The sequence below is a fragment of the Pyxicephalus adspersus genome, chromosome 6 (genome assembly GCF_032062135.1).
Source record: "Pyxicephalus adspersus chromosome 6, UCB_Pads_2.0, whole genome shotgun sequence".
NCBI classification, from domain to species: Eukaryota; Metazoa; Chordata; class Amphibia; order Anura; family Pyxicephalidae; genus Pyxicephalus; species Pyxicephalus adspersus.
The window spans coordinates 69957174-69971279 of record NC_092863.1 but is presented as its reverse complement, the minus strand read 5'-3'; the positions used below and the strand labels follow the sequence as shown (position 1 = coordinate 69971279).

Sequence of the window (14106 nt, the reverse complement as noted above, 5' to 3'; positions counted from 1 at the left end):
ATTGTCTTCCTGGTGGTCATCAGGAAAGCAACATTGTGTTTGCTTTGCATTTTATCTACACACAGCCAATAGTAAAGTGAAAATTCCTATACATACCTGAATAGTGGTGCATAAAGGAAACTCATTTAAATGTTTGTTATAGTTAGGTCCTATACCATTTTTATGGCCACATGTGCTTGAACTGTCTAGCTTTATCACGTATACTGCCTCTTAGTATATAATCAGACTGAGTCCTGGGACTGTGCTATCTCCCTACATATCAGAAATCCTAAAATCTGAATTGAAGTCATTACAAAAGAAAGCAAGAGATAATTTTTACTTGTCACAAAAGTCCGTGCCTTCTGGCTAGCATAGAGACATGTTGTGTGAGTCAGTAATTTAGGAATCAACTTCCCATTATGGGTGTTTTTCTTTCACCACTCAGTTTTCTGTATACTAGGGGAAACTTACTATTTCATTATTTGGTTTTAAAAGTGTAATTTTTTTTCACTTGTATTTTCCCTTTAGATTAATGCATTTTGGTTTATTAGGTAACTAATAATAGTTATAAATGTCTTCTGAATATCTGACATGCACATTCATGTTTCTGTACAGGCCAACAGATAAAACAGACTGTTTTATCAGCAATGATAAATATAAAACTGACTGGACCGTTTATTAATACACACCATACACAGAGTGATTGTCGCTGTGTGTGGCCATCTGTAGACTGCTTATTACTTTCATTATTTTTCGTTTTTTTATATTACATATTTTTATAAATTACATATTTTACATTCAACAGTGCATGGTTATAGGTGGTAATTTTATGTGCTGTTAAGGAAGGGATAATATAAAAACTGTATCACTGACAAACTGATAATTAAATGACACGGACAAGTATTTGGTGGGGCTTCCTTTTTTTTTTTAGAGCTAAACCAAAATAAGAACATTTTTATACAAGCTTCACATATTGATTGCAGTTTCATAATTTGTTTTCATTCTGTTTTTAATTTCTAGCTTTTAATGCAATAATAACTTGTGGATCTTATCATGTAGGTTCTTGTTAAGCAATTCCTCCTATAGGGTGACCACTTTCCCCCAATTATACTACTTTATTGGTGTTGCCACCTTAAAATTTTTTATAGCACTGTATGGCATGTACCTCTGACCTATACATATGGTCTTTCCAATGGGACTACTAGTGAATCTGTCTACTTACTGCGTCAAAAGCAGGGTAAGTATTGTTTAATGTTTCAAGAACACTCTGTCTAAGGTAACCCAATAAAATCGGTAAAAAATGTAATCACCCTTATAACATATCAGATATAGGTTCTTATTTACTCTTTGAGCTCCAGTGAACCTCACTTACAGCTACCTGTTGGCTCACAACAATGTTTCTCAACTCAAGACCAGAGTCTACATCCACCCCTCTTACTATGCTATGCCATTCATAAAGTCTGCCATAATGGTTGCATTTGTGCTGTGGGTTATGAATGACATAGCAGAGTATGGTAGGTGGGGGGCACAGCACCAGAACTAGTTTCAGTATAGAGACCATTGAGATGCAGGAGGGGGCTTAACCTCCCTAGCGGTTCATTTCTTTCCGGTTTTATATGTCTAAAAGCGGAACATTGTTTTTCATGAAAATGTATTTTACAGTATATTATAATAGTATGAGTATAATAAAGTTGGAAACACAAAATCATTTAAAAACAATATATTGAATAAATTAATAAATCTATATATTTAAAAAAAAAAAAAAATTATTTAAAAAAAAAAATACACATTATACTCATACTATTATATATACTGTAAAATAAATGTTCTTGAAAACAGTGTACTGCTTTTACACATAAAAATCCAATGTATTGCATTCAGTACAGTTATCTTGTATTGAATGCAATACAAATGGATTTTGAATTTCCTGCCCCGCCCGGCCGGGACGTACACACGCACCGACGTCACCGGGAAATCCCCCGGGACTCATCGGATGCAGAAGCAGGAAGAAGAAAGAAGACGGAGATTGCGGCGCTGGATGGCGCTTGACCCTGGCAGATCGGGTAAGCAATCTATTTACTAACCTTCCCTAGGTGTTCCAACCCAGAGTGTGACTCGGGGGTTACCACTTGTAGCAACTTTTTTCTACCCCGAGTCACACTCGGGGTTACCGCTAGGGAGGTTAAAATGCTTGTGAAGTAGTACAACAAATTATAGTTATTTAGTAATTGTTTTTTTTAATTTAATTGTTTTAGTCTTCAATAATTACAAAGTCCTGTAAACTGTCAAAAAATGTTTTGAGTTTTAAACTCTAACTTGCTTGAAACAAAAATGTCATTGGGCAGCTTTTTATTACATAAAACATGCTGTGTTTCCTATGTATTAAAGCAAACTTACCTGCCTGTTCACATTCTTCTTTAGCATGCACATTAGGCTGCGGATGAGCATCTTCTATATGACTGTATTTTGGCATGCCTTGGAAAAGGAAATATAAAAGGCATATGAAAGGTAGTCATGTCATTCTGGCTCAGTTAATCAAGATGTGCTGAGTCGCCTGACCTTGAAGAGGACTAGGAGGGAGGTGAATTGAGGTTCACGGTAAAATCTGTGAATTTAGCCTATTGTCTCTTGGTAAATAAACTATAGACAGGGTTGTAAGATGTCAGGGGATCATGTACTTCCTGTACTTTCTGTTGTATATAGCAACCAGCTTTTTTATTATTACAATTAAAGAAAGTAAGTTCATTTGTAAATAGACTCCAGGGGTTAAAAATATTGTGGGTGATTCATTCAGCATTATCTCCTGTGAACTGAAATACTTGCTTTGTGTGCGCAGGCCCTTTAAGATGAAATAATAGTGTAAACTTTGAGTAATGTATCCTTCCATCTCTTTATCTCTGCAGATAAATTTATTCTTCAGAGTGAGCCATCCTGGCTGAAGTTTAATGTGAAGATGACTGGTTACTATATAGTGGATTATGGCCAGGAAGGCTGGAATGCTCTCATTGGACTGCTCCAAAATAATCACACCCTTCTAACTGCCAGTGATCGAGCCAACTTGATCCATGACATATTTGTCCTGTCTGGGTAATTCCTTTTTTGTAGTCTTCACCTTATGTATGCCATTTTATTTGATTTGCCTTACTTATACAATACAGGCAGTTTTCATCAAATAAAATGTGTGCTTTTTAGGGACAGTGATTTTGAATGACGAGTGCTTCCCCTATAAACTTTAGGAATGCATTGCTTTTTTTAGGATTATTTTTCCTGCTGGAATGTTTTTCTTTTCATGTTGTTATCATTGCCCAGAGAAGCACACTTCAAAGTTAACTGCCTATACTAGAAAACACTGTATTTCAACAACTTTTATGTGCCACAAAATATTTACATCTTTCATCTTTAATGTATTTTGTACATTTACACTGTGTTTTCTTTTTACTTTTCAGCGTAGGTAGAGTTCAGCTGACAAAGGCGATAGAACTCATTGCGTATCTTGTAAATGAAACAGACATTGGTCCAATTAAACAGGCATATGTCCAAATTTCTCACATCCATGATCTTCTCGCTAAACAGGGTTACAAGAGTATGGCATTACAATTGAAGGTATGTTTATTTTATTGGTTCTGTTGGCATAAAGGATAGTTCTTGGCACAGAGAGAAGAAAGAGGGGGGTTTTGCTGTTGGCAATAAAGTAGTCATTACATTACCTATAGAAAGTTAAAGTTTCTACTGCATCTCAGTTCTGTTAAACACCTTACAAAGGTCCCCACTCACCTAGCGTATTGGTGACTGATCATTATTCTCTGTCTTTCCATCTGAGTTGTTCTGGTATTTATAGAATAAAGAGAAAAAACTGTGACGCTGGCTACAGACATGGCAATTTTTCGAGCCACTGTCAGCTAGATTTTAATTGGAAAAGCTACCTTTGGATTGAAGGCATCTACCACCTATGAGATGCACCCCCTTTTCAGTGAGCTCTGAACTACCCTCAGCAGCATTGCTTGCAGGACCTGTATTACTTGTACTTATCCTGCTGAAGTGCTCAAAAAGGTTTCTTCTGCCTACTGCATGGAGTTTGCACGTTCTCCCTGTGTCTGCGTGGGTTTCCTCCGGGTACTCCGGTTTCCTCCCACATCCAAAAACATGCAGTTAGGTTAATTGGCTTCCCCTCAAGGAAAAAATTGACCTCAGACCACATTAATGACATAGGACTATGGTAGGGACATTAGATTGTGAGCTCCTTTGAGGGACAGTTAGTGACATGACTATGGACTTTGTACAGTGCTGTGTAATATGATGGCGCTATATAAATACTGTGTAATAATACCGCCAGCAATTTCTACCGAAACCACAAATACCTGAAAAAGTTGGTAAAAACGTCAATAACATTAAATTGCCTCAAAGATGTTTCTAATACAAAATACATTGAGGGTGTCCTTGCAAATGCTAATGCGATCTAGGAAGTGTTTTATGCAGAGCCACTGATTAACTGACAGGGAAGGTATAACTGACAGGGAAAGTATAACTGACAGGGAAAGTAGAACAGGTTTCAGAATATGTCAGGTCAGGTAAAGTGTTTGAAAAAACAGACCTAATTTTTACACAATTAACTATAAATGTTACTGAATAGTTAATATGGTTTTGACTATACAGATAGTTCCTGGGTTACATATGAGATAGGTACTGTAGGTTTGTTCTTAGCACAGGTATATTATTTTAATAAATGCAATTAGGACAGATGTTTGTCTCAACATATTAATAGGCAGAGTGGTGTCAGTTACTGTATAAAATCCTCACTGTGAGCTAAAAAAAAAAAAAAGCTTTATAAAGCCTAGACATTCATTAGCTTCTGGAGCAAGCTGTGCTTTTATATGCAAAATGAAACAACTTCTTAATTTGTCTTGGTCATTAAAGAGTTACAATAGCTTGCAGAAGAGCTCATTCTTAGCTGTGTTTAGCAAAAGATGTCTTCTGCAAGTCAAGCAAACTGCCCCCTCCAAGCCTCCGTCCTGCAGATGAACGAGCAGGGAATCTCTGTTCTATCTAGGAGTCATGCGTATGTCCTATTTCCATAACCCGTGGATTCCTGTATTTAGTTTTTCTCATTGTCATATCATGCACTGTATGAGGTATATTTTGTCACTTATAAATGACAAACGTGGTAACAGATATTGGTCCCTGATGAACAGAATTCTAAAAGTGAGAAATAGAAGTACTGCAATGTCTGTAAATCTGCTTATTCCCACTGTAATACTTGCCCATTGACTTAGCTTGTCATTTTTAAAAATGGTAATTAGTGCAAACAGGGTGTTTGAAAAAAACACAAGTGAATTTCATTGTTCTGTTGTTATCTAAAACATCAATAACATTAATCAATTTTTTTCTCTATATTTTGACATTAGAAACGTTTTGTGGACCTGCTAGCAGACCTTACAGAGGGGCAGACATGGAGTGATGAAGGATCCCTGTCCGAGCAGGAGTTAAGATCATTACTTTTGGAATTATCTTGCTCTATTCAACAGAAGAATTGCATAGGAAATGCAACTGAGCTGTTTAACAACTGGAAGAATGGATCACAGTAAGGCTTGAATTTTATATACCAATATGGATGCTTGAAAACCTGAGACATTTTGTTATTTAGCGATGTATTGTTTTTTTTTCAGTAGCCAACATCGCATTTATAAAATGTGTGTATAGGAAGTAGTTGCTCATAGTAGCTGATGAGATTTTTGCTTCTACTCTTTTGAAATGTACTGTGAACTACATGTGATGATTGTTACTTCAGTCAGCACAAATATTTCAAGATGACTTTTATAGTACTTTTCATAAACCCAGTAAAAGTAAGCAGGCAAGGATTTTTGAATCTTTCCTGATATGGATACTTGTCCCTGGCCACTGTATAAAACATTACAGGCTCTGTTAAGTTCTGTGGAGCTGGTGGGTGAATAAAATGTGTCACCTAAAACATTTGTACTGTAAAGCATCTAGAACTCTGCAAGTTTAAACCATCACATGTTCCTCCTACACATAGGATTTTAAATAACTACAAAAAAACAATCTGTTTTATAAAAGCATTTTGGCAAAGGTAATCTTAAATGGCCTCTCTTACACAGGCTATTGACAATATCCAGTACCAACTGGAAAAAGGTTAGGCCCACGGAATGCAATTTTTTCCTTTGCCTTCTTACCTCACGGAGCAAAATGACAATACTTGGTTAGTTATCCAGCTGCCATTTCAACTTTGCCTTTAAATATGTTAATTAGGGTAGTTGTTTAATTCAAAAGCATATTTTTTCCAAGCTATGCAACTATTGGGTGACTAGCTGCATGTCTGCAAATACCTAAAATCTCATACGCTTTACCAGTTTTTTCTCAATTTCTTAAAAAGCGTTTGGGCCCTTTCCTTTCCTCCCACAAAGTTGCAGTGAGTCCTTTATATTCTTGGTACCTTTTTGCCGGTAGGACAAAGTGAACACCCCAATAGTCAATTGACATTAGTTTACGTAATCCTGCATCAGTTTTAATTCTTTAAAGATGACCGAGTATAAAGAACAGATATCAACCCCCATACTTAAATTTAAATGGTGCTCCCCATCTGGGATGTACCTTTATGTGAATATTTTTACCCTGGCCTTCTTGGTCCTATTCCTCCTAATTAAACAATCAAGTGGTGCATGAGCATTTACTGGGTCTACTTGCAGGCTCCAAATCCCAGGATCTGTGTCTATTTTCAAACCCAAATTTTTTTTCAACCACTCTCCTTTTTTTACATAAGAGGACTGGAGTCAGGGATGCAGTGGGATTTGGCAAGTATATAGTACCTTCATTTTGGCACATCCTAGAAAGGTCCATTTAGATTTCCTTATGTACAGGTGGAAGATTTCATATCTTTATTTTATACATACAGGATTGTTTATTAAAAAAAAAAAAAAAAAAAAAAAAGATAATTGATTATGACGCAAAGTTTTAACAAATGAAATTACATTTAGTTGCATACTTCTACTGATCAGTGTCAATCAGACTTACTTTTTAATTCCTTGTGGCACAAATTTTTTTATTGGGTCGCAGGGGATTTTCATCAGCAGCATTAAAAGTATTTGCCATCCAAGATTATAATACTGTTTCAGTCCAAAACCTCATGCACGTTTTCTGTGGTGGGATCTTTGGCTTTGATGAAACGCAGTGGTGCTGCAATTCATGTTTGTTTTTCTCAGTCTTCCAACAGCTGTCATGACCATTGTATATAAAGTTGGTGCTCGCACAGATGAAGGATGGGAACATCTCCTTAAAATGTACACCATGTCCTTATATGAGGCGGAAAAGATCAAAATGCTGGAAGCTCTTGCAAGTACTGACCATGGCAAGAAGTTACTCTGGTATGTCAGAAGATTTATAATTGTGTGTTGATTTCTCTGTGCTTTGGGTGCGAAAAGGTTTTTTTTTTAACCATCCCAGACAAACACAAATTAATTGTATATGTGAACAACGACTTTCTTTTTTTTATACATTTCTTTCCTACCATACATAAAATTAAAGAGGATATTTTGATTCACGAATATGTGTCCTTGAAACGCCATTTGATACATATTTTTCCTTTTTTGCGTTTAAAGTTTTACTTTACTTCACTTTTACTGAACATTTATTTTTCGCAAACTAGATAACTGAAATGTGCAATTCCCTGATAAATTCAATTTGACAAGTCCTTTTGGTTTAACATTGATTTTTTGTAAAATGTTACTCTTTTAGCTCTGCCAGTAAAAGTATCAGCAAACTGACATTTCCAGTAGTGTAAATATTTCCCCTGGTAAATGAAATGAAGTCCAGATGTGCTGCAATTTGTGGGAAATTATTGATGTCATGTTTCATCACATTGTCTTTATCTACCAGCAAATGTCATTAAATGCAGCAGTTCCTTATATACAGAATTGTTTTATCATATAGAAACAATGTGTGTGTTCACTGTGATCATTATTAATGGTCCTGTTACAGAATATAGTAAGATCTATGAAGCTTAGGACTCCTGTGTAAACATGCAAACTCCATGCATCTCTAGCTTTTAATTTAAAGCGTACCTAAACTCAACATTTTTACTTTACATAGAAAGGTAGACAACCCTTCGATTTAAAGTAAAAATGTTGGTGGGTTTTTTGTTTTTTTGCCCTGATCTTGGGCATGCCCAGAAGGGCATCTTTTCCCCCAAGGGGAAAGAGATGCCGATCTCACGATCTACACTCATGTGTAGTGAGATCGGCTCACTTTTTTTTTCCCCCTTCACAGAGGCTACATCACCCGATCTTGCACCTGCACAGCGTGAGATCGGGTGACTGAGCAAGAAGGCAGGAAGAGAAGGCAGAAGTTGGCGGTGCCCGGCGCTTCCTCTGTGCCGGGTCGAAGGGGAATCCCAGGACGATGCGGGACCAGATCGCAAGAAGGACCAGCGCCATTGAGGGATCTGCGGAATTGAAGGTAAGTGTGATTTTTTTTTTTTGTTTTTTTTTTGTTTTTGTTTTTTTCAGTTTACTTTCGCTTTAATAGCTAAGTAGTTAGTATGTGGAACCTCAAAATACTGGAGCAATATTGGTTGCCTGGCACAGTTTTTGATAAAACTGCATAAAGTTGCATAAAGTCTTGTGAGGAATTTACAGTGGAAGCTGTCATTAGGTTCCTTTATTCTTCATTTGGCTTTTTTAAATATACCACATCTGTTTTTTTAATTACAAGCACCTTTTAAAATGTAATCTTTACACCTTTGCATTACAGCATTGTCTCATGAAGTGTTAACATGTTCTATACCCCAGGTTGATGAAGGCCGGTCTTCATGGAAATGTTATAAGATCACAGGATTTTCCCATCATTATTCGCTTTATTAGTGAGAATGTCCCTGGCTTTCTGCTGGCTTGGAACTTTGTCAAGCAAAACTGGGATGAGATCACTCAAAAGTAAGAACAGCTGAAAGGTTCACTACACTTATTAATGTATCATAGCTAAGGTTCAGTAGTTGGTTACTTTTGGGAACTTTTTCATTTAATAGCTATTGGTTAGGGGGTTCAGCTTATCACATATCTATCTGATTTTAGTGATCTGATCTATCTAATCTGTGCTATCTGGTCAGTCTCCTATATATGATTTTATCCGTCTTTCTATCGGGTCATATTTATCTGTCATGATCCTGTGATATATCTTATTTTTAGATACATTGATACATTTTCTTTCTTATGCCCGTCTAGTCTGTCTGTTTAACTGATCGATCTGTATATAATTTTTGATCTATCCATCTTTCACCAGGAAATTGTTTAATCCTGGGCAGTAGTTGAACTGTCAGCCCAAAAATTATTACTTTGGTGACTGTCTGCCACTGCCCAGTGCATAAACTACCAATCTCAATTACATTTGTTCATTGCAAGGGCATATTAGAAGATAATACAAGTTTGTACTCTATAGACTGTTATTCATGGAGTATTTAAAAATACATTCAATGTTATGTAATAGTTGTTACTATTCAATTTTGGTATGTCTCTGGAAGGGCACAAACAATTACACAAATTGCATGTAAAAACATACCATTTACCACTAACCACTATAGGGTGCATGCAACGTACAATACAGCACTGGGTGCCTAAACAGCTGATTGCTAGGCCTAAGCAGCTATATTAGGGGCAAGTGAAAGTCCTTGGCCATTTGTAGGTTTTGACCAGAGAAATTTTTAACTTTTTAATTTAGATTCTTACCTATATTTAATGCAGGTGAGCAGAGTGATAGAAAGAGTTAAAATAAGGGTAGTATAGGCAGCAAAGGGGAATCATGCTTGTAAGTAAAAGTAGTGCCTGGTGTTTGGAACTTCTCAATAAAATAACTCCTATATATCCCAGCTTCCTGAAGCTTTTGGATTCTCTCCAGAAGCTTAAAGTTTACACTTTTTCTGCTTTACCACCAGCTGTCAAAAAGCTGGTATGGTAGCGTGTCCATAAAATACAATGGTATTTACATAAAAAAAAATGAAAATAGCTTGGCTACTGCAATAATGACTTCATCATCATTTTCTCAATCATTGAGGGAAATGTGGAGTTTTCATGTTTATCTGTCTGTCGTCTCCTACTTCTTGGTCTTTAAACAAGTTTTCCTTTATATTAATTTCTTTTAGATTCCCACCAGGATCATTTCCTATACAGACCATTGTCACCAAGAGCACTTCACAGTTTGCCACAGAGGTGTATTTAAATGAGGTTAGTATTTTTTTTTTGGCATTGTTAGAAGACCTCTGTAGTATTGGGAAACATACCTAATTACAAGTGTAATACAAAATACATTAGGGAAAAAACAGCCATACCTGTTTAGGTAAATTTACCTTTCTTGGACAAGAAACTTTATTGATAAATTAGAAATGCACAGTTATTTTTGTACTATTTGACTTTTAGAAAATGATTTCCACAATGCAAGGCTTCCCTAGTATAGGAGTTGGTGAGGTTCAGTGTTTGGCCTATCTTTGCTCTTTAGCCCAGCAGTGTGCACCTCCTCATTCTTCCCCCAGAGGCTGGAGGACTGACTGGCCTCTACAGCTTTCACATGGGTAGCAGGTGATTTTGGCTAAAACCCTCTTTCCACCTCCCCAGCTCATGTTCTGGCTTACAAAAGCATTATTATCTCTGACCTGGTGCCACATTTCACTGGTGTCCTTTTTGGGGAATGAGCCGTGTATCTAGTTGTGGAGGTCTTACTACTGCCAGTGGATTGGGGACTCACTGGTGATATGAATACTGGGGAGTGAGATATGTGTATGCTGGAGTGCAGTTCTCATTTGTGCCATTGTCAAATGATTCATGAGTTTTGCATAGTAGAATGCAGATTTTAATGGAAGCATGGATGCTGGAGGTGAGGTGTAGGAGTGTAGATATCACGTGTGGCATGTATCATAGGAAGTAAGAAACAGGTCTGTACTGGAATGCAAACCTTGGTAATAGTGTGAATACTGGAGAGTCAAATATGTGCGCTGGAGTGCGGATCTCAGTCATTGAAAGATTAGTGCCTTTGGCATATGCGTAGTAGTTTTGTCTTGTCACAACTATGACAATAGGCTGCATAGCCATAGAGTTAGACTGCTCATGGTTATTTGAAAGAAAGTGGCTTGATCTGATGAATTTTGTTTCCTATAGAACATGTGGATGGCTTGGTGTATATGTGCTTGTGAATTTGCTGGTGGACCAATCTCACAATTTTTAGGACTTAAACCATCTGCTGCTAACTTCTGTTCCAGATTTAAGCCAGGTTTAAGCTGTTAAGGGTATAATATTAGGCTTGTGGTTCATCAATGTATATAGTTGCAAATCTGTAGGGGAAGGTATTTTGTGATTAGATTCTTAACGGTAAGACGATATGATAACAATAATTATTTTGTAATTTCAGGTTGTCTCATTCTTCAACTCGACAAAGGGCACTAGCAGGAATATGTGGTGTGTGGAAGAGGCCATCGAAACTATCAAACTGAACATTCAGTGGATTGACAACAACCTCAACAGCCTCCAGAACTGGTTGTAGAGATGACCTGGGAAAGCTAGGTTGACGTTAAAGCTCTTGTGATCTATTGCTTAAGCACAGGACAAGACAGGCATTCTGCAATGCTGTATGGACTACGGGAGGTTTCTTGATAGCTCAGGGCAAAAAAACACAAAAATCCTGTAGACTGAGTGACTGTTTAAGGAGAAATTGTATTTATTATGAAGCTGTGATGGCCACACTGTCACTATGTAAGGCAGGACTGTGCCTTACGTGGCTGCAGTAGCAAAGCAATTTCTGAAACCACTGTGTGTTTTTAAATTGCCTGATAAGTTGTGGGTTATATGCAGTTTGTGGCCACAGCACAAATTCATTGGGAGTGTGAACTTATTTGCCATGTAAATAGTGAAAATAGCCATAGTCACGATGGAAAAGTGGGATTTATTTGCCTATACAGCATTACTTTTGTTACTATTGGTCACATTTTAACACTGGACTGATGTATTTTTTTTCTTCTTAAAAAAAAATTGTGTTTAAAAGAGCCTAGCTGCCTTTTTCACCCCTCAGGTTTGCATTTAGCTGTGATGCTTACGAATAGTGTACATTTTAAGGCTTTATATTATATATCATCAGTTTTCAGACCTTTTACATAATGTGACACGCATATAAGGATGCTTGTTTGCAGACCAGATTATAGTGTGCGTTTTGCTACAGGTAAAACACACCTATTGCACTTTCCTAACCTGGCTGCTGTCATGTTCACATAGGGCATGTCACATCTCCACATAAAATAGCATCATCAAAGGTTTTATTATTGGGTCTTAACATTTTGGTATGGCAGCTGTTAAGATGAATTTATATTTCATACTGTAGTATCAGGTAATTTTGCATTTTCATGTAGGGTGGCCTCTTGTGATAGAGGATAGACATAAGTGTTTTCTGCTCAGTTTAGAAGCTGTACATACACAATAAAACCATTGCGACTGAGGAAGGTCCATCTGAGCTAGACGTGACTTGGTTGACCACTATATTGCTCACATCACGAGGTAAACACGAACCAGGATTTAAAAGCTCTTCATAGTACAATGAACTATATCCTACTAAGAGCTCTCTTTCTGTTAATTTATCAAGCAAAGCTACTAGAATTTGCATTTTTCTTAGAAATTAGCATTTCCATTGCTGGAAAAGAGCTCAATTAAAAGGAATGACAAGAAATATTGTTTATTTAAGCTAGGCTGCAATGCATAGTGTGTCATGGCACTTTATGCATGGAACCAGTCTGTTCATTGCTAAAAAAAAATTTGTTATAAACTCGAGTAAATTAGTGATTACACTAAAATCAGTCATACAGTTAGGCTGTGTACATTCATAATATAACTGGTATAAGGGAAGTTTTCAGCAAATTTCAAGCAGGTTTCCTAAACCTTTAGGAGTCTATACAAATGCTCTTGTAAGCTTTCTGTACACACTGCTTTCAAGCCAGTGGCCATGTGTAAATGATTTTTCATGCTTTTTCTGCTGAATAGCTGCTAAACCAGGATTTGTTTCATGAGATCCTGGTTGGCAAATGTAGACTTAGAACTATTGGGTTACATTATATTTTTGTGCAGGTTGTCCATTTCTAAACAAATGCAATTTATCCAACTCTCTTTTGTAATATCTGCTAGGATATAAGTCCAGCCAAAATTATTATTTTGTGTGTGGTTGCATGCTTGTAGGATGTCATCTGGCTTTTTTCCTTGGGTTTTACCTTTCAGAGTGTCCTAGCTTTGCACCCTTTTACAAGTGGTTGGGGACTTGGTGCTCAAGTACCATAGAGAAACAAGATTCCAAAAAGTAATTCAACAAATCCACATCTTCTGCAATACAGGATATACGTTTGACTGGACTGAGCCTATAAAGGGAAATCTTTTGTCTGCACCATCTGTTCAATGCAAAATAATAACACTGTTTTCTTCCAGATTATCAGAACATCTGAAGCTTACTTTAAATCCCTCTGAAGATTTGAAAATTGTGTATCAATGTGTTATTATTTTGATTTTCTGTATTTTAAAATCTTTGTAGAATCTGTTCATTCTCAGAAAAGAAAAACCAGAAAGCTTTCTCTTGAAAATAATATTGCTACTTTTTTATGCATCTGAATTACAGTGCTTGCACAGAAACCTGTATAGATAATGGAAATATCTCATTTTTATGACCCAGTTAAGGAATGGTGCTTTTTTTGTCTACCATGAAGAAAGCAGGTGTGTACAGCCCCTCTGGGTACCGCACAAATGTCTGCATCCTGGCAAGTGATTTTCTAATACAGCTTTCATGTTTTGTTTAAAAAAAACAGGTGGAAATAATGCTAATAAATGTTTAAAAAACCTATTGTCTCATTACAGTTTGTGGCTGCAACACCTTATATAAAAGATTTAGTATATCTTCTGTTGTCCTTTACATTTGACTATTGAACTAATGAGATAGTATAATATATATGGTGTAAAATGTACAGGATTGATGCCTTTCAGTATTGGTAGCTCCACAATGTACATCCCCAACGCAAAACGAACATGGCCTGCAATATACTTGTTATCTTTGTGTTTTAATAAAATGGAACTCTGCTTTGAAAATTAGTTGTCAGGCAGGCTTTTAATG

General features: G+C 36.6%; 1 protein-coding gene across 1 annotated transcript in view; it reads left to right on the top strand.

The window, feature by feature from the left end:
* The window catches only part of LNPEP (leucyl and cystinyl aminopeptidase), a 51022-nt gene extending 37185 nt beyond the window's left edge, over positions 1 to 13837 (top strand). The window contains exons 10-17 of the mRNA XM_072413955.1: positions 1066 to 1216; positions 2883 to 3066; positions 3426 to 3582; positions 5382 to 5557; positions 7194 to 7355; positions 8778 to 8918; positions 10121 to 10202; positions 11380 to 13837. Of these exons, the coding sequence (XP_072270056.1) occupies positions 1066 to 1216; positions 2883 to 3066; positions 3426 to 3582; positions 5382 to 5557; positions 7194 to 7355; positions 8778 to 8918; positions 10121 to 10202; positions 11380 to 11511 (1185 nt within the window). The 3' untranslated portion in view covers positions 11512 to 13837. The remainder of the gene's footprint in view (positions 1 to 1065; positions 1217 to 2882; positions 3067 to 3425; positions 3583 to 5381; positions 5558 to 7193; positions 7356 to 8777; positions 8919 to 10120; positions 10203 to 11379) is intronic.
* The last annotated feature ends 269 nt before the right edge of the window (positions 13838 to 14106 follow it).